At 44.9% G+C, this 17638-nt stretch overlaps 1 protein-coding gene across 1 annotated transcript in view; it reads left to right on the forward strand.

Moving 5' to 3' along the window:
* The window catches only part of BCR (BCR activator of RhoGEF and GTPase), a 93555-nt gene extending 80090 nt beyond the window's left edge, over positions 1–13465 (forward strand). Inside the window, exons 17-23 of the mRNA XM_062631336.1 lie at positions 6433–6492; positions 6630–6739; positions 7555–7694; positions 9178–9312; positions 9852–9957; positions 10818–10980; positions 11617–13465. Of these exons, the coding sequence (XP_062487320.1) occupies positions 6433–6492; positions 6630–6739; positions 7555–7694; positions 9178–9312; positions 9852–9957; positions 10818–10980; positions 11617–11706 (804 nt within the window). The 3' untranslated portion in view covers positions 11707–13465. The remainder of the gene's footprint in view (positions 1–6432; positions 6493–6629; positions 6740–7554; positions 7695–9177; positions 9313–9851; positions 9958–10817; positions 10981–11616) is intronic.
* The last annotated feature ends 4173 nt before the right edge of the window (positions 13466–17638 follow it).

The raw sequence follows: 17638 nt of genomic DNA on the forward strand, positions 1-17638 counted from the left end.
TTTGAGCGATGGTCACACAGGCCCAGGCCATTTGTGGGATTTCAGAACTGCTCTGATTGAGGGCAGCCTGCAGGATCAGATCTCGCCTCTCCTCTGGAAGGGTTCATCATCCAAATGAGTTTCTTTAGGCCTGTTCCTTTCCCTCCCTCCCTCCTCACAGCCCTGAGGCTGCCCTGCTGTTACAGGGAAGGCTTTTGTCATCAAATGCATGGTAGGTGTTTAAAAGAAAACCTGCGTATAAATCAAGAAATGCTGGTACAGGGTGGCTCCTGTGTATGTCTCAGGCTAACCAGAAATCTGTATGTCCCTTCTGCTAACAAAAGCTTATTTTTCCTTGGAGCTGAGCAACTGCAAAAGAGCAGGTTTTCAGCCTTGAAATGCCCTGGAGTGTGCTTATAATGGAAATCCTGAAATCACTGAACGGCTAAATTCTTTAAATATTTTACACAGAAGTATTAAAATCAATAAAAATATTTTAAATTTTAAACTTTTTCTTCTTTTCATAAGAGTGGGCATTTTTATGCACAGCACTTGTACCTTCTCTTAAAACACTTTATAAGTAAAAATACTCTTTGGAGACACTTGAACATTAATTGCATCCTGATTCTTTTAGGGAAACCTAAACAGTAAGGAGGGGGGAAAAAAGAGGGGTTTTATGAATGTGCAAAAGCTGCATTCAGTTGTATCACAAAAGGCAAATGCAAAAGGTCCCTTATTTTCAGTAAATGCCCCTTGCAGTTTATAAAGAAACGTGGTAAAGTGCAGAACATCCTCTTAATTCTCAGTGATTCTTTCCCACCACACCACTTTTTAACACTATGGAGTAGCAGCAAAGAGAGGTCTTAAGAAAGTCTGTGAGATTTTGGGTTGGTAAGAATTATTGAAGGTTTTTATTTTGCTTTAGTTTTATTTTTAAAACAAATACCATGTCTCTATTAAGAAATCATTATAATAGAAAACCAAAATCAAGCTACCATCTGTGGCTGAAGGTGAGCGGTATTGATGCTGTCAGCATCCCTTCCAGGCCCTGTGTTTATAGTCATTTTCTGTCAGGGTTTTCCCAGGCGCTTTTACATCAAATTTAGTTTACTTGAGCACTGCTGTTGTGTCTCGGGCTTTCTGACTTGGTTTTGCTGCATTGCCATTGTTGAGCCACAGCCTGTCTTGTGGAAAGGCCAAGTCTCCTAAGCTGGATGAGGCTTTTTTCATAACTTCCCTTTAGTTAAAATCTCTGGGAATGTCAAGAGTTGTGTCTGCATCCTCCTGCTGACACAAACAGGGAAATTTCTGTTCTGGTTAAATTGCAGTGTATTGTTAAGCCGACTGTTATTGTAAATCTGCAACTTCCCACTACTGGGATTTCTGACTCACCAGATTCTCTGCCCTGCAGTGATGAAGACAATGCATCAGGGGCACCAGGGCTGTTTTGACTGTGGAGTGTTTATTAAGTCTCTCCATCAGATTGTGCTGCTGGAGGAAGGAAGCCTGGAAATTGGTCCATGTGGTCAGAAGCTTCCAGGAATGGGCAACAATTTTAATAGCTTCCATTACTCATATTTTCTTTTCCTATGGAACATTTTATTTACCTCTTTTTATAGCCACATGCGAGAGCTTCATTGCTTGCCAAGCTGCAAGGTTCATCCCTGACAGATAAACCCACAGTGTTTTAATATGGGAGAGCGTCCTGGAAACGTGGCAATACAGTCCTCATCAGACCTGGGAGTGACAGGCAGGATGTGCAGTGGTTAGCCAGCCAGTATCCATGGCTGAGGGTTTCTGTTACATCTCGGGTGTAAGAAATACAGGGAGAAGGTGCCATTCCTGGGTATGCTCTGAAACTGAAATTACTTGGGGCTTGGGGGAGAAAGGAATGGACATTATCTTATGGGTGGGAACATGAGACTTAGTTCAGTTGTAAGCATCAGCTGCTCTCATTTTGAACTTGTTTTTTTCCCCTCTGTTGTTACCTTGCCATCCACCTTGGCTACTCGGGAGACCGGCCCTTTTGCTCTTTGAATTTTGCCCTTATGTGGCACATCTGCATGTTTTGAGTGTTGCAGCCTTTTGTTTGGTCCTGAGACTCTGCATCTAAGTGGCACATATGTCAGCAAAAATGGCCTCTGCCTTGGGAACAAATGACATGAGTAAACTGATACTTCCTCTGTGATCCAGCTCTTCCAGTTGGTACCTCCTAAAAATGCTGTTTCCTTTTCTTTCCTTTTTCTGCATGATCAGCTCAGGGAAACCATTTCCTTCTCCCTCACAGCAGTGCTGGAAAACCAGAGGATATGACCTTAGATCAGTCATTCTGTGGTAGCAGCACAACACCATTCCTCTGTTGCCATGCAAAACAATCACTCTCTCCCTAATTATTGGGGATGTCTCATAGCCGTGCACATGGCTGTTGTCAGATACCTAGGTGGATTTCCATGTAAAACAGATTGTCAGAGGCTGTACCTCCCAAGTGTCAACTCGGAAAACCTTTTACACACTTGAGTTCATTTAAACAGTTTGCTCATGCAGAACAGTATCCCAGCAATGAAAACAGAGTGAAAATGAAGCAAGCAATGGGTCATGTCTAAAGGGTGATGGTGGGAAAGATTAACATGTCAGTGGGGAGCTTTGAGAAGAATGGGGTTATGGCTGGACTGGGAGTTTCTAGCAGCAGTGAGACTGACAACTTGTATGTCACATCAGTTACAATTAAAAATTGATGGAGTGTAAAGTTGCCAGGGAGATTTAATAAAGGGAGGAAGTAATGTGAATACATACCATAAAACACACTAACCTTAAGATTGCCTCAGTCATTGCTCCCAGGCATTTCATTTCCACTGATGCCTCTTTGACTTTTCCTCTTTCTGTATGTTTGCTTTTCTGGGGAAAACAAAACTAAATCATTGACCTCTGGGGTGGTTTCCTTAAGGCAGAGCACGGACACCCTGGTTCTAGTGCTTGCTGCATTTACCATGGACCAGCATCCACAATTCACCTTTTCCCATGTCCTCAGCACCCTGTGTTCTGCACACTCAGCCTCTGCTGACTGCTGTACACTGTTTGTCTGTCCTAATTCAGTCCTAAGCTGCAGTGAGGGCCAGAGACTTGCACTGAGAGGTCCCTGTGGTGCTGAGCTGCTTTGTTCTGTTGTGGTTTATGCAGGATATGGAGAGGCGTTTGCTTAGTGCATTAGTGAATGTGGGGCTGTAGCTTGCCACTGCCAATGGCAGGGAGTGGGCCACAAAGGGACTGCAGGTGCTTAGGGGTAAAGACAAACTGGTTGGTTTGTGTTTTCCCTGTGCAGTGTGAGCTGTGCAAACAAGCTCCTGAGATACAGTCGTTGAGGGTTATAGCAGGTCTGTCCTGTTTGCATGGGTCTCGGAAACCACACTATTTTTTGCAGTTTTAGTTTTAGAGATAGGACAGGTCCTTTTGTCACTCAAACCAAACAGATGTTTGAAGGGAATGTTCAGAGGTGCAGTATATCTCCTGTCACATTAATGGAAAGCAGCCGTTTCACAGTGCTCCCTGCCTGAGCTGGCAAAGCTGGCACTGTGCTCGCTTTTGGCACAGTGGCTGTAGAACACATTCTCCTGCTCAGTGTTCCTCCTTCCAGATCACTGATCTCCAAATGAGGCCATAAGACAGCACAATCTCATTCATCACAGGCCCTCTCTGTGCTGGGAGCATCACACTCACTGTCTTTGTCTTCAGTCTGCTTTGCAACCTGCCTGCTCCAGCTGCCTTCTCCCTGAGTTGCTCTTGCTGCCCTTGGAAGGTTGCTCATTGATAGGGTCCAGGACTGAAACCTTGCTCGAATTCTGAAGGCTGTTCCTAGTTTCCTGTTGACTTTGTTATTTCCTGCTGCAGCTTTCTCAGACTGTTAGACCTGCTCTTCCTGTCTCTCTGTTGCTGAGAGCTTGTTTAAACTTTGCTCTTTTATTAGCATCCATCGTTTTGGTTTGCTATTTAAAAAGCACCAGGGGAGGTGGGGGGATTTCTTAATTGCTGTAGTTATTGCCAGTGATTTATGCAGGTTGACTTGGGTCAGCCAGGACCACTCCTGGTGCTTGTTCTCCCTGGATGCCTCCTTCAATACAAGCAGGAATCAAAGAGCAGGTGGGGAGTGCAGGGTCCTGTTGGCCCTGCAGCAGGCTTCAGAGATAAGGGAGCAAGAGGCAGGAGCAAGTACACTCACAGTCTGTGCTCAGCTCCAGTAGTTACCCAGCAAGGAGGAGTCTCTGTGAGCTTTGGGCTCCAGGACACTTTTTACTGCTCCTTCACAGCCCTTTGCTCTTGAGAGAGAGCAAGACTTTTTTGGGCTCATGCTTTTTAACACTTCACTTGCTTTTGTTCTGTAGGGGTTCCCTGGTCATCACTGGGCTATGACCAGCAATACCTGTTAGCTTCAATAACCTGTAAGTGGAGCCTGCTGGGCTCTTCCTTTAGTATTCTTGGCAATTACCAGGGCCCTCTTTCCCTTTCATTCTTGAGCAGTCTCTCCCTCCTATAAATAATACAGTCTCAGTGTCTCCATTCTAAAAACATATGGAAAACTGCTTCTGAGCTGGTGGATTGGCTGTGACTGTGTCTATCAGCAGGGCTGTTTTGGCAGCTTAGCGAGATGACTATTTAGGCAGCTGGAGATCAAGCTGTCAGGAATACTGAGCGTGGCTGCTCTTCAGAGGAAACCAGACACTTCAGAAACGGTTTCCTCTTGATTCTGGGAAAGAATGCAGTTGTTGAAAGGAACCAAACTTCCCGCACGGAAAGTCAGGGAAGAACAGCCCTGATTCTGGCTGGCTCAAGGGGCCCTTGGCCAGCAGCGCCAGCGGGGCGGATCTGTTCTGCCCGATTTATAAGCAAACCCTGTTGGCAAGCAGTCTGCTGTTTGGGTTTGCTGAAGCACTGAAGCTAAGCGCTGCAGCCTATTGGTCTCCTGGACCTTTGTGCAGTCCCAAGATGTGGGAGCTACTGGTTACTGACTATTCCTTACAAGGAGTCTTCAGGAGTTTCTGCCAGAGCTGCACCTACAGGAACCGGTCCAATTCGACAGGGAAGCACATGTGTGCTGGCAGCATCCCGCTGTGGGCTCACGTCCGTAACAAAGTGCGCAGGGATAAGGTTGGCCTGACTTACTTGTCTGTTGCTTCTTGGGGGGTCTGCAGTGGGAGCAAGCAGGGAGAAACCTTTCTCTCTGGTGGTTGTGTGTTTTGGTGAGTGGGGAAGGGTGAGGGGGCACTTGTGTCTGTAGCTGACAGCAGCATTGGGCTGGTTTGTTGATGAGCTGAAAGAGCATGACTGCATCTAAGATCTCCCCGGATATACTGCAGTTGCCGTTGCTTCAGCATCTACCTCTACCTGTCAGAGAGCTCTGCTTCTGCAAGGGGTGCTGCAAGGAAGGAGCTGGGCTGCAGAAGTGGCTCTAGTTTCTGAGTGTCTTCTTGTTTGCTGATGACAGTAAGTTCAGAACACAGAGTCTGCTGCAGTTGCCTCCTCCTGGTCTTATACTGTGCTTTAGTGTTCAAGAGCCAAGTGTTAAAAACCATCACGGGGGGCACCAAAGACTGCTTGCTTTGGCTGGTTCTGATCGCTGAGAGGAGTCCCCATGCACACAGCTCTCTTATCTCTTATCCCAGTCTAGCTTGAGCCGAGTGCCACTCTTCATGCACTCAGGTGTGTCTGGGCTCTCCCAGGCAGTATTGGTGTTGTTGGGTGGTGTCTGAGTACTGGTCAGCTGCTCCCCAGCCTTGCTGTCCACTCAAAAGAGATCAGGCAAAGCTGAAAATGGAAGATCAGGGCTTTGCCTCAGGACTCGTTTTTATTTCATGAGTGCTTGCAATAGCAGGGCCAGGTGTACCTCCTGCCTCCATGCTTGGAAATGAATAGGAATGGGTAGCTGAGGGAGGACAACTTTCCATGATTTCTGGTCCAATTTTCTCCATTTCTTCTCTGTCACATCCTGACAGAGGTTTGGTTTGGTTGAAGTTACTTGTCTCTGTATAAACACTTCATGTTTCTCTTCCTTGGTCTCACTGTTGGGGTGGTTATGTCTTTTGAATTCAGTGGAACATAGTCCTCCTTAGAAGCTATTAGCTTCATAGCAAAGAGCCATGAAGTTCTCCAGCCTGGCTTTTTACTTCAGTGTAGTAATATCACACTCATCCAACCTCATCTGTCTCTAGAAAACTTCAGAGGGAGACAGCTTCCTTTGTTTCAAATCAGAAGTATTTCAGAGATCTGTCTTCCTCAGCCCTGCTTAGAGACCCACACAACAGCAGTGCCCCGTTACCTGGAGCCGGGGAAACCTTGGAAATCTTTTCCTATAGAAAAGAAATAGCTTGTTGAAGGTGCTCTGCTCATTTACACAGCCCTTCCAGGCTCGCTGATTTCCCTGAAGTCTGCTTCTAGCTCATGCATCACTTCTATGTTTTTCAGCTGGACCCACAGGTGTTGCAGGACAAAGACTGGCAACGCACGGTCATCTCAATGAACGGAGTAAGTATGCAAGTAGAAGTTAGCACTGCTTCTGTACCTCTCATGTGCTTTAATTCCTTGCTCTTCATTGCAGCATATTAAAAAGAAAAGAAAATGTTTGAGAAGTAGCAGCTGTTCTCTTTCTCTTTTCTATCCAGGTTGAAGTGAAGCTGTCAGTGAAGTTCACCAGTCGGGAGTTTAGCCTGAAGAGGATGCCATCCCGGAAGCAGACCGGGGTTTTTGGGGTCAAGATAGCTATTGTCACCAAGTGAGCTGATGGGTCACGTTTCTCCCTATAAGATACTAGACATCCACTTGGCCAGGGGCTTGCACTGAGGGGTCGGTCAGGCCAGCCTGCTCAACAGGGCAGGAGCACAGAAGGCTGTGGCTGCAAAAAAGAGGTGCTCTACATCCTCTGAGCTTCATTTTTTGCAGGCGAAAAACTAGTGTGGGCCCAGGCTTTGAAACCCAGGGTGTTTACTTACAGTATATCACTTTCCTGAGCTCCGGATATACCCCTTGCCCCTTTACTCTGTAGTTAACCGACTTGGTCACAAATTTCCAGAGCCACCAAACAGTGGTGTTTCCGTAACCAGAAATGTTGAAGTTCTTTGGATCCTGATATATTATTTTAACCCCTGATCCTTTGTCATGAATCGTTTGCCAAAAGAAACCTTTTTGTTCTGTTACACAGTTTGGGAAGTGTGGTATTTCCTCCCTATGGAATTGCATTGATTTGAAAGCACCAGTGTTGCTATGTATCCAAGGACTGCTTGGGAATCCTCTGATCACCTGAGCAGAGTCATAAGCTTTTGGGGCTCTGGGACTTGGCCAGAAAGAAGCTCAAGCACTCAGGGAAGCTGTAGAACAGCCAAAGCCAGGCTGAGACAGTGAGAAAAGCCCCTCCAGTTTTAAAAGGAGTGTTTCAGCTCAGACTGGATTGCCCCTCAGTCTTTCTCCCACCCCCTTTCCCAGACAAAGTTTGCACAACAAACTGGTGGGGTGATGTTAGCTGGCCTGGCTGGGGTGACAGGCAAGGGGGGGCACGGGCTGCACTGAACTCTTCTGTTTGGCTTTCTTAAGGAGAGAGAGATCAAAGGTGCCTTACATAGTTCGCCAGTGTGTGGAGGAGATAGAGCGGCGTGGGATGGAGGAGGTGGGCATCTACCGTGTCTCTGGGGTGGCAACCGACATCCAAGCTCTGAAAGCCGCCTTTGATGTCAGTAAGTATTTGTGTCTGACGTTCTCCTTTGCCTCGCGCGAGCTCCCCGTCAGGTGGTGATGCGGTTTTAGTCTTCTGTTCCCCAAGAAGCATTCAGAGGCAGAGATTCCCTCGCACAAGGAGAATCGGGTTACCCCTGGCTGCATGTTTTGTTAATACTCTTCTGCTCCAGATACAAGGTGTACAACATAGTGGGTCCCTATAGCAGGTAACACATCCGTTGTTCTTCCCAACAGACATGGAATGGTGGCTTTGCCTGCCTTGCAGATCTGTGTAAAGGGCAGACACCTTCCTCTGGGGAAGTGGCAGGAACCAGAAGTCATAATTTCCTCAGAGTTGTGAGGTCTCCAAGTTAGTAAAAGCCCTTGAAACTAAGAATGTTACATGGAAGGAAGCCAGCCAAAAAGAAAGATGTTCCAAGGAACATTACCCAGGAAAAGGGTTTGTGAGACTGGAGTTGGGCTGCCAGGGCTCCTGAGTTCTCCTCTTAACTCCAGATTGATGTCTGCAGGTTGTAAAATCAGATAGTTTTGACCAAGCTCTGTAAAGCTTTCTTTGATCTTGAGCATAAAAGGGCTCCTTGCTGGAGCTGTGTTTAAAAGAATGGCCTGTACGTCCCAACAGGCATCCAAGATCAGGCAGAGGAAATGCCTCCAGATCGCTGAGGTACAAAAAAGTGAAGTTCTGCCCTACTTCCAGCCTCCACAGGACAGTCCAAGGACTGCTCAAGCTGCATTTGAGCTCTCTTTGATCTGGGCAGTCAGGAGGCCTGTGCCCAGTGCCTCAATTCACCCTCCCTGCACTTTTTCTTCGTTTACTTTGTGAAGTTTCTTCTTTCTTGTAGCCCTAAGTTACAAACCCCATTGATTCCTGACCTGAGCCTTCAGCAGTGCAAGAAAAGGTTCACATTTTGAAAGACAACCTTTTTCATTCATAGTAGATGCTGGTTTACACTGAGCTTCGTGAAACCAGCGCTGCCTCTGTGGGTTGGTCTGTTTGTTTTAGGGAAGGGGGGTGGTTTTGTTGTTCTTAATGGTCACAGAACTGAAATGTGAGTAACGGAACAAAGTACCCTGAATTGCCTGTGTACTTTGGCTGCACTCAGTGGGGAGTCAGACAGCCCCGAAATCATTTCTTCTAAGCTGTTAAGAGGCAGGGAATTGGAATAACAAAAGTTGAAACGCATGTAAATACAGTCAAGTGGGGCTAGTTCCAGATCAGGCTGAGGCTGCTGGCACAGTGTAACTAGCCCTGGGTGGTGTGAGGTTCCCTCTGCTCCATTTAAAGCTATGAACTGTTTGCAGTCATTTGTGCAGCGCTGCTCAGTTGTCAGAAGTAGCTCATTAAGTCTGGAGGAACGTAAACAGGAAAACTCTCAGCTATTTGGGCAAAGACAGCGGGTAAACAAAGAGGGCCAAAGCCAGAAAGGAAGGAATGCAAGGCCAGCAGCTTCTTTACCCTGCTTCCCCTCTTCCCTCTCCCAGATAACAAAGACGTGTCGGTGATGATGAGCGAGATGGATGTTAACGCCATTGCAGGCACCTTGAAACTGTACTTCCGGGAGCTGCCTGAACCCCTCTTCACAGATGAGCTGTACCCCAACTTTGCTGAGGGCATTGGTAGGTAGCAGCAGAAATAACTCCCCATAACCGAAACTCTTCTGTATGAGGCTGCTCTTAAACCCCCATATTTATAGCATTGGACAGAAGCCTGGAACAAGCTGTTAGGGAAGTGGAATGGAGCTCAGAATGGCATCATCCTCCTGTGAGCTTGAATACAGGGAATTGCTCTGCTGTCTTGTAAGCTGAAAACGTGCAGGTTTCTGAGGGTGGGTTCAGAATAGAATGAGCCCCTGCTTGTGGAGGGTGAGCACGCCATGTCCCCCACTAGGGAAGCCCTCTTGGGGTGGGGTTATACCTTGTCTGGGTAAAAACATCGTAGGGTGGTAAATGTGAAAGCGCTTGAACTGCTTGAGAGGAAAGGATTCTCTATGTGTCTCTGAAACAAAGAGATCCTGTGGGGTACTGATGTGCAACTCTGACCTTCCAACCTATGATGCAATTACAGCCCCTTCAGGGCCTTCTGTGTTTGTTGGTTTGGGAAGTGATGTGGTCAAACTCCCACTCATGGTGGTGTTTTGTTCTTTTCTGTCCTGCAGCACTTTCAGACCCTGTTGCAAAGGAAAGCTGTATGTTGAATCTGTTGTTATCACTTCCAGAGCCCAACCTTGTGACATTCCTTTTCCTTTTGGACCATTTAAAAAGGTAATATGCGGATCCTTTAGACACTTACTTTATGTGTAAATCATCATTATTTTGAGAAGAGGAGCCTCTTCCTTGAGCTCATGCTGAATCACACAAAGGAAGAAGCATTTGCTGATCTACGGTGAATGCTTATCAGATAGCTGTTGTCTCATGTTCACTTAGGCACTAAATCCTGAACTCTATCCTTACTTACATTGAAAGGATTAGAACTGGAGGAAAAGGGTAACAAAAGTCCCTGGGCTTATCTAGTGCAAATGCTGCAGTATCATTGCAAAACTGCACCTGCATCTGGATACAGAGATGAGGAAAGGTTTTAGTGTAACTCACGAAGCTTTGGCCATGTTTAAGGACTTGTAAGCCCTGTCTCGAGAGGGGTCTGCAATCAAACAGGATGTATTTCTGAAAAGTCCAGCACTTCTGCTCTCTGGGCTTGTCAGTTCCCTGCTTAGATTGGTCCTGCTCTCGTCTAGATCTTTGTAATATGGTTGTAACTGTATGGTTGATATTAATGTAAGAAGCTTGCTCAATTCCTGCACATTGATATATGTAACTTGTACGTACCAGCAACTGTCACTGAGAGATGAAAGGTGATTTGTGACTGAGGGCCTGGACTCAGGAAGTCTGTGTTTTACTTGTGGTTCTGCTGCAGGCTTTTCTGCCCTTAGGTAAATCTTCTAACCTTTGTGCCTCAGTTTGTCATTTATAAAACTGGGACGAGAAACATTCCTTTATTCCTGAGAGTGGTTGACTGAACGTATCTAAACCTTTTTACAACAGGAATAAATCCGGTTTCTTCCTTAAGGACACTTCCAAATGTGGGTTTTTATAAGTCTTGCCTTTTTCATTGTTTCCTCTCCCAGAGTTGCTGAGAGGGAAAGCGTTAACAAGATGTCCCTGCATAATCTTGCAACTGTCTTTGGACCAACACTGCTCAGACCTTCAGAGAAGGACAGTAAAATCCCTGCCAACCCGACGCAACCCATCACAATGACGGACAGTTGGTCACTAGAAGTCATGTCCCAGGTAAAATCCTCAGTGTGCTACTGCATCTTCTGCAGGCAGTACCTGGGGAACTGCAGTCCTCTGGCAAGGCCTGGGCCTTTTGAGGACCACAGACACTTTCACCCCTGCGCCGGCTTTTAGACTGTTTGTAGAACAGTGTTTCTTGAGACAGTTCAGTTTGTATCTGTACCAACACAGCTTTCATGGAACAAATGTCAGGTTAAAGGCCATCAGTGGTTTTCCATGATGCTCCTCAAGACTTAAACCTCCTTCACTGATGCACAAGAAAATTCTTTGCTAAATTCAGATTTCTTTGGCTACTGCTGCCTTCTGAAGGTGGTGCAGAGAGGCTGTTCCCTGGTCAAGGGCATTTTGTATGTTCTTGATTGAGTAATGGCAAATTATAGCTCAGATTTTTAGAGTACACTGGAACACGAACACCAACACCATTATTACACACTGGAATGCACTCCTGAAAAGAGTCTCTCTGAAGCTCTGCAGGTTTTAATATTCCTGCTGGTATTGTGCCCTGTATTAAAACAAATACATAACCGGAGGGTGTTCAGGGTAGAGAGCTGTAGGTGTGTCTGCCAGCTATCTAATAGCCAGGATAAGAGTGAGCTAACAGGGCTTTCTGATGGGCTCTTTCTCTTTCAGGTTCAAGTTCTTCTGTACTTCCTGCAGCTAGAGACTATCCCTACCCCAGACAGCAAGAGGCAAAGCATTCTCTTTTCCACAGAGGTGTAGGTGCCTGCGATACCAACAGGACACAAAAGACTGCTTTTGGCATAAACCTGCCACGCCTGAGAAAAAGACAACTGATGTTTCTTCAGACATTGCTGGCCTGTTCCTGCCCCGGGGAACTGCAGCCCTCGGCGCTTCTGCTGTTCGTTAACCAGTGACAAGCTGAAGAGGGAGAAAAGCTTCTGCTCTGGATTGGTAGGAGCAGAACTGGACTGGAGATGGAGCTGTGCAGCATCTCCACTAGGAGGAGCAATAGACACTTGAACAAATGCACCACAGTGTGGCTGTTGTTCTTGTCGGGAATGTGACAGAAGGTATTCCTCACTTTATGGATTTAATTTATCAAAAAGAAACTTCAAGATTTCTACTGGACCACTTGATAGGAGACCCCTTTTTGGGTGAGGGGGAGTTAAAGAATCTATCACAACTGTGTCTTTACTAACTGCTGTTTATAAAGTACTGTTCTAGGCCACAAAAATAGTGTTGCTTTGCAAGAGAAGAGCAGAAGGGAAGGGTCTGGGATCTGAGATTCCCTCCTCAGAAACTGAAGTCTTGATTTGACCAGGGTTCTAAAGCAATTAAACAGGTTTGTGTACAACTCGAGCTGTTGGTTTGTGTGGGGCTTGGGGTTTAGTTTAGTTTATTTTTGTCTTGCCCACCCCTTTCCTTGCAAATGTTTCCACAGCTCTAGGGAAGGAGATGCCCTGCTCTTGCCCAGGCTGCACTTCTGATGGGTCTTGGGTTAAGGGAGCCAGACCTAATGATGTTACATTATAAATAATATAGCAAATTGAGCAGGCAGGGAGGATGAGTCAGTGATTCTGTTGTCTGTTTGCATATAAAAGCAGGGGCGATGTTATCCAGGCAGGATTGGTAAATTCGTTAGGCCCCACCAAACTTCATGAAAATTAATTGGGAAGTCTGTTAATTCCCAACACTCCAAAGAAAAGATCACTGCAAAAGGAATTGAAGGCTTTGTGGACAAAATAACCTGTGGCTATCAGTTTGGCTGGCTGCTTACTTCAGGCTTTTCTCAGAACATCTGTTTTTGGGGTTTTTTGGTTTGGTTTTTTTTGATACTTGAATTTTTGGAGGCTTTGTACATTGCTTCTACAAGAGCCTTCTTCTGATTGCTCCACTTTGATAAACCATGTCAGAATGTACTTCAGGGACAATCCGGCAAGCAGCATTCATTGTGTATTCTCCAGCAATTCCAACCCTGTTTTAAATAAGAGCAGTGAAGACATATCAATGGAGCTACATAGAGCAGTACAGGTCAAGCCAAACACCGCCGTTGTGTTGCCGTGCTTACAGTGGTCAAAGCCACCGTGGTCACACAGGGGTGCAGGGCAGCTTTGTCCAGGGAGCACAGGACAGTCCAACTGCTGCTGTGCAGAGCAGAGCAGAGCATTCCGGCTGTGAAGCAGCTGAGCTGAACACCCTGGGGCAGGGGGGAGCGACTCCATTTGCATGAAGCACCCCAAGCCCTTCACTCCCTACCCAGCTCTGCATTTGGTGCCATCTGTCCATCGTCATCCTGGGGAGGAGAAAAGTACAGCTGGGAGACAAGGGAAGGAATGGGCATGAGAAGGGGAGGGAGGGATGGGTTTGGAAACATTGGTAGTTAGGCTGTCAACATCATTTGAGGGGAAGTATAACAAAGAAAGCAACCCCTGTTACGTGAATTTCCCGTTTTCTGATGGGTGATCTGCAACCTCTCAACAAAAAGTCAAAGGAATCTTTCAAACAAATGGAAAGAAAATGAAAGGGAAATGATTCTGTAGTCACTGGAATTCTGACGGCTGCGTATTAGAAATCATTGTACTGTGAAGTTGCAAATTCAAAAAGGAAGAATTATAAAGTTCAATTTTGTGAGTATATCAATATTTTGCATGCTTTGTAAGGATTCTTATAGGAATTTACTATTGCTTAGTATCCCTCCGTCCCTAGGTCTGGGAGAAAACCTTTTTGTAATGTAATGTACAACTAGAAATTCCTTCTCTCTTGTATGTATTTCCACTACATTCCAACTTCCGAACCTGTAAACCAGAGACAGTGTCTATAGTAGGAGGTGCTTTTTTGGGGAGGGAGGGAATGAAGGCAAGGAAACTTGAAGGCGTAAGATTTTGATTTTTATTATTATTTGCCTTTTTAAGGTAAAAATTAGTCACAATCCTGAAAACCATTGACTTAAGAACAGTCATGCAGTAAACCACACGCCCTGGGCTTGGTTTTCTGTATTTGCTCTCATTGTCACATAGCAGTTCTATAGCAATCCCTGTCCTGCCAGCGGCACCCCTACCTCTTCCAAGCTGTTGTTTGGGATCTTGGAGGCAGCAGCAATGCTGATGACTTACCTTGAAAGGAGAAAAACCCCAGCTGCAGCAGGTGGTTGGTGAAGGCCTTTTCCTTTTGGTGTTTGGAATCCGTGGCTGCCCTTTGCAGTGTTGAAACTGGAAAGCAATACCATAATGACTGTGCCAATTTACTTCTGCCCAACGTGTTTATTTTTATTTATATAGGAGGTTAATTTTAATATTAAATTACTGATCTATTGTATGTAACCATGAGAAAATGGCTTTTGCTTTGGTTACTGTTACAGGTTGTTGCTTTTAGTCTCTCATTACAATGCTCATTTCTACTGTAACACTATCTAACATGCAGGCATGTGGATCAGGGAAAAAGTTAATTTAACTTAGCCCGTTAATTATTTCTGTTAAGTGTGAATATGTTTTCCCCAAAGCTGGTAATTTTGGGCTGGAGAAGGTAGCACATCCTATTGCTGATGATGAAATCATGGACTGATTGGAAATACGAGAATTGATTTCTTGAATTTCCTTTACTTTTGCAATTAAGTTTTTTCAAATAGCCTTATGTTTCCACAAGGATTTCCAAAAGGTGCTGGTTGGGGTTTGGGGTTTTTTTGATACTTTAGTTATGTTTTTAATAAGCCTTATCATACTTAAACAAAAAGGGAATTGCAAAACTTGGCTTCAGAGAAGGCCTTCTGATTTCTACTCTGATCTGTTCCCTTGCAAGCTCTGTCAGAAAAACCTAACTCTTCCATTTCCTATGTCACAAAGGTACAATATAAACAACATAAGAGCAAACTAGCAAACAAACTACCCTTTACATGGGCACTGGGAGTTTATGTTCTTTCTGTTTCTAGTGTATTGGAGAGACCTTCCTAAAAGTGTAGCTTTCAGTAACAGAAATCTGAAATGTCAGAACTTGAACTTAAGAAATTGGGGTGATGAGGATGCTCTGTGTATCTGCAGGTCAAGGAGAGGAAAAAGCATCGTTTCCTGGCATTTAAAAACTATTTTAAAGTTAGAATGGGGTTTTTTTTCTGAACACAGAAGAGTTTAGGTAAAATTTAAAAAAGTAAAGCAAATTATGGGATGAGTTTTCAGAGATGGACAAGAAATAACAGTTATTAGATTGGTTTCAGTTTTGTGTTTGGATGTGCTTTGTATAGGAGGGGAGCGTCTGAAACCAAATTGAAACACATCCATTAAGATGCTGCTGGTGTTCTTTATTCTTGCACAGTTTTAACAAGCGGAGGCAGTAGCTGGGCTTTTTCAAGCTGTACTTCAATGCTGCTATTTTTCAGTGGATCAGCTAAGGGCACTAGGGCAGCGCAGTGACTGTAGTTGCTCATGCCCGCTGCCTGCCTCCATTCTGACCCTTAGTTGCTTTGACGAAGCAATCGGCCGGCACCGTTTTGAGGCAAAACTGCAACAGTTTCGTTGGCCACAAGGTGGTGGCACCACAGAGTCTGTTCATGGGAGATGCGGTATTTTTACACTTCATGCATTTTACCCGTTTAGAAGTCTGTTTTACGGTTGTTTATGTTGGTTTCCTATGAGTTTATTTAAACAAATGTACTGTTCTTTAAAGCATATGTGGATCTCCAAATCTGTCACACCTGTAACACTGGAAGGCATCGCAATGTGCTCATTCATCTTAATGTGCCATTCTTTCAAGTATGTATAAAATGCAAATTGACCAATATGGCTTTTAAAAATGGTGAAAATCTGATGGCAAAACCCAACCTTCTCTGATTCCTCCCTGGTTAACCCCTTGGTTTCAGCGCTTGCTCACCTCCTGGGACAACATTTTCAGATGTGGGACTCTTAGGAATGAGAAAAGTTTTAAGAAAAAACTGCTGCCTTTCTGTTTTTCCTTCAGTTCAAGAAGGTGTGGCCGTGTGGGAACAAACCACAGATAAATATGTTCATGCTGCGTGTAAGGGGTTTGCTTCAGGTCCTTGAAGAAGCAAAATCTGAAAGGGCAGTTTCTAAGGGCATTCGTGTTTATGCCCTCATAAATTTGTAGCCTGGGTATGTTTTTCTCTGTAAGCTTTGCTGACATCATCGTAGTACAGCTATGATACTATTCACTTCCTTTAACACAGGCTGTGTGCGACTGGGATACTGGAGCTGTAGGTAGATCAGTATTAGCGACTCCCCATTCTGAAGTGGAATGAAAAGAACATTCATATGTATTCTATGGATTTTCTCATTGAGTAGAATTAAATACATGCATTGCCCTTAAAAGCAACAGAAGCCCTAAAGGAAGCACTTAATGATTATTCCTTAATTTAGGGAGTGAAAGTAATACAAAAGAGAAGCATAATTAGAAATCACTCAGATCATATTGTCTGGGACTAGAAAGAAGATCTCATTCCAAGTTCTGGAAGAAGGCTTACTCCCCAGGTAACTGGGAGCAACAGCTGTCTTTTCAGTAAATAAACATTAATTTAGGAACCCCAGGAATTTAGCTACTGTAGCCTCCCAGTTCTGTGCTGCGGTCCCTCTTGCTTGCAATTGAAAATCCACAGTTCAGTGCTAAGAATGCAATGCTTATCACTTGCTCTCTACATTTCCCCACACTCCTGTGGCAATAGACAGGGAGAAGCATTAGAGTCTGTGTATTACCATGGGTAAAACACCACTGCAGAGAACAAAAAAACTAACAGAACCAGAAAGGTAGATTGTTTTTTAAGGTAAAAGTCTGTTTCTGGCCTGCAAGGATAAAATGCCACCATATGCTGTAATGATGAGGTGGTTTGAAACAGTAGAACCAAAGCAAACCTGAGTGTAAACTTGATTCTCGTCCTCCCTTGCTTATATCCCTAGTTCAGGCCTTTTAGGGCAAACAAATACATAAATGCTATTGCCATGAATTAGAAAACTATTAAATGACCTCGTTTGCATCCACTGTCGATTCTGTGTTACCATCCAATAGTGGAATTGCTGGAGACCCTTGCAGAAACACACAGGTGAACCATGCAAGCATTTTCCATCACTTAAGTCCTTACTGCTGTGTTTCACCTTGCAGTGAGAAAGACCCCTCCTTTTCCAACAGAAATCACTTCATGTCATTCTGCACTGTAAAAACTACCACACGGGGGGGGGTCAGTTTGTAGCAGAGCTGTCCCTGAAGATAACTGAAGTATTTCCAGTCTTACGGTACGGAATAGAACAGGTATTGCTAAAGCTCTGGGCTAGTGTATTCCTGTTTTGCAAGTTAAATAAGATTCCATTAATTACACCTGTGCAAACATATTTGGGAATTAATATGCTTGAGTCCCCAAGGCTGTGTTTGCTCTGCTGCAGTCATGTTCATGTCCTCGTCAAAAATGGAGAAAACTCCTCATTTTCCACTAGAGCTTTTGTTTGTGTGGCTGTTGCAGCCTTTTTCCCCAGCGACAAGATGTTCTGAGAACCAAAGACATTGTACAGATGCCCCATTTCTCTAATCTGTAGAATGACTCATGTGGCAAGGCCATTTTATATCCCTGTGGGTGTACAAAAGGGCAGGCTCGTGTACAGAGCAGCTTCCTGCCTGGAAGAATGCAGCAGCTTTCTGCAGATGACCCAAAACAAGAATCACAACAGGCAGAGCCGACCAGTGAGCGATGGCCTTGGTC

Source organism: Pezoporus occidentalis, unplaced genomic scaffold (genome assembly GCF_034315485.1).
Source record: "Pezoporus occidentalis ecotype Australia unplaced genomic scaffold, CSIRO_AGI_Poc_V1 ctg37, whole genome shotgun sequence".
NCBI classification, from domain to species: Eukaryota; Metazoa; Chordata; class Aves; order Psittaciformes; family Psittacidae; genus Pezoporus; species Pezoporus occidentalis.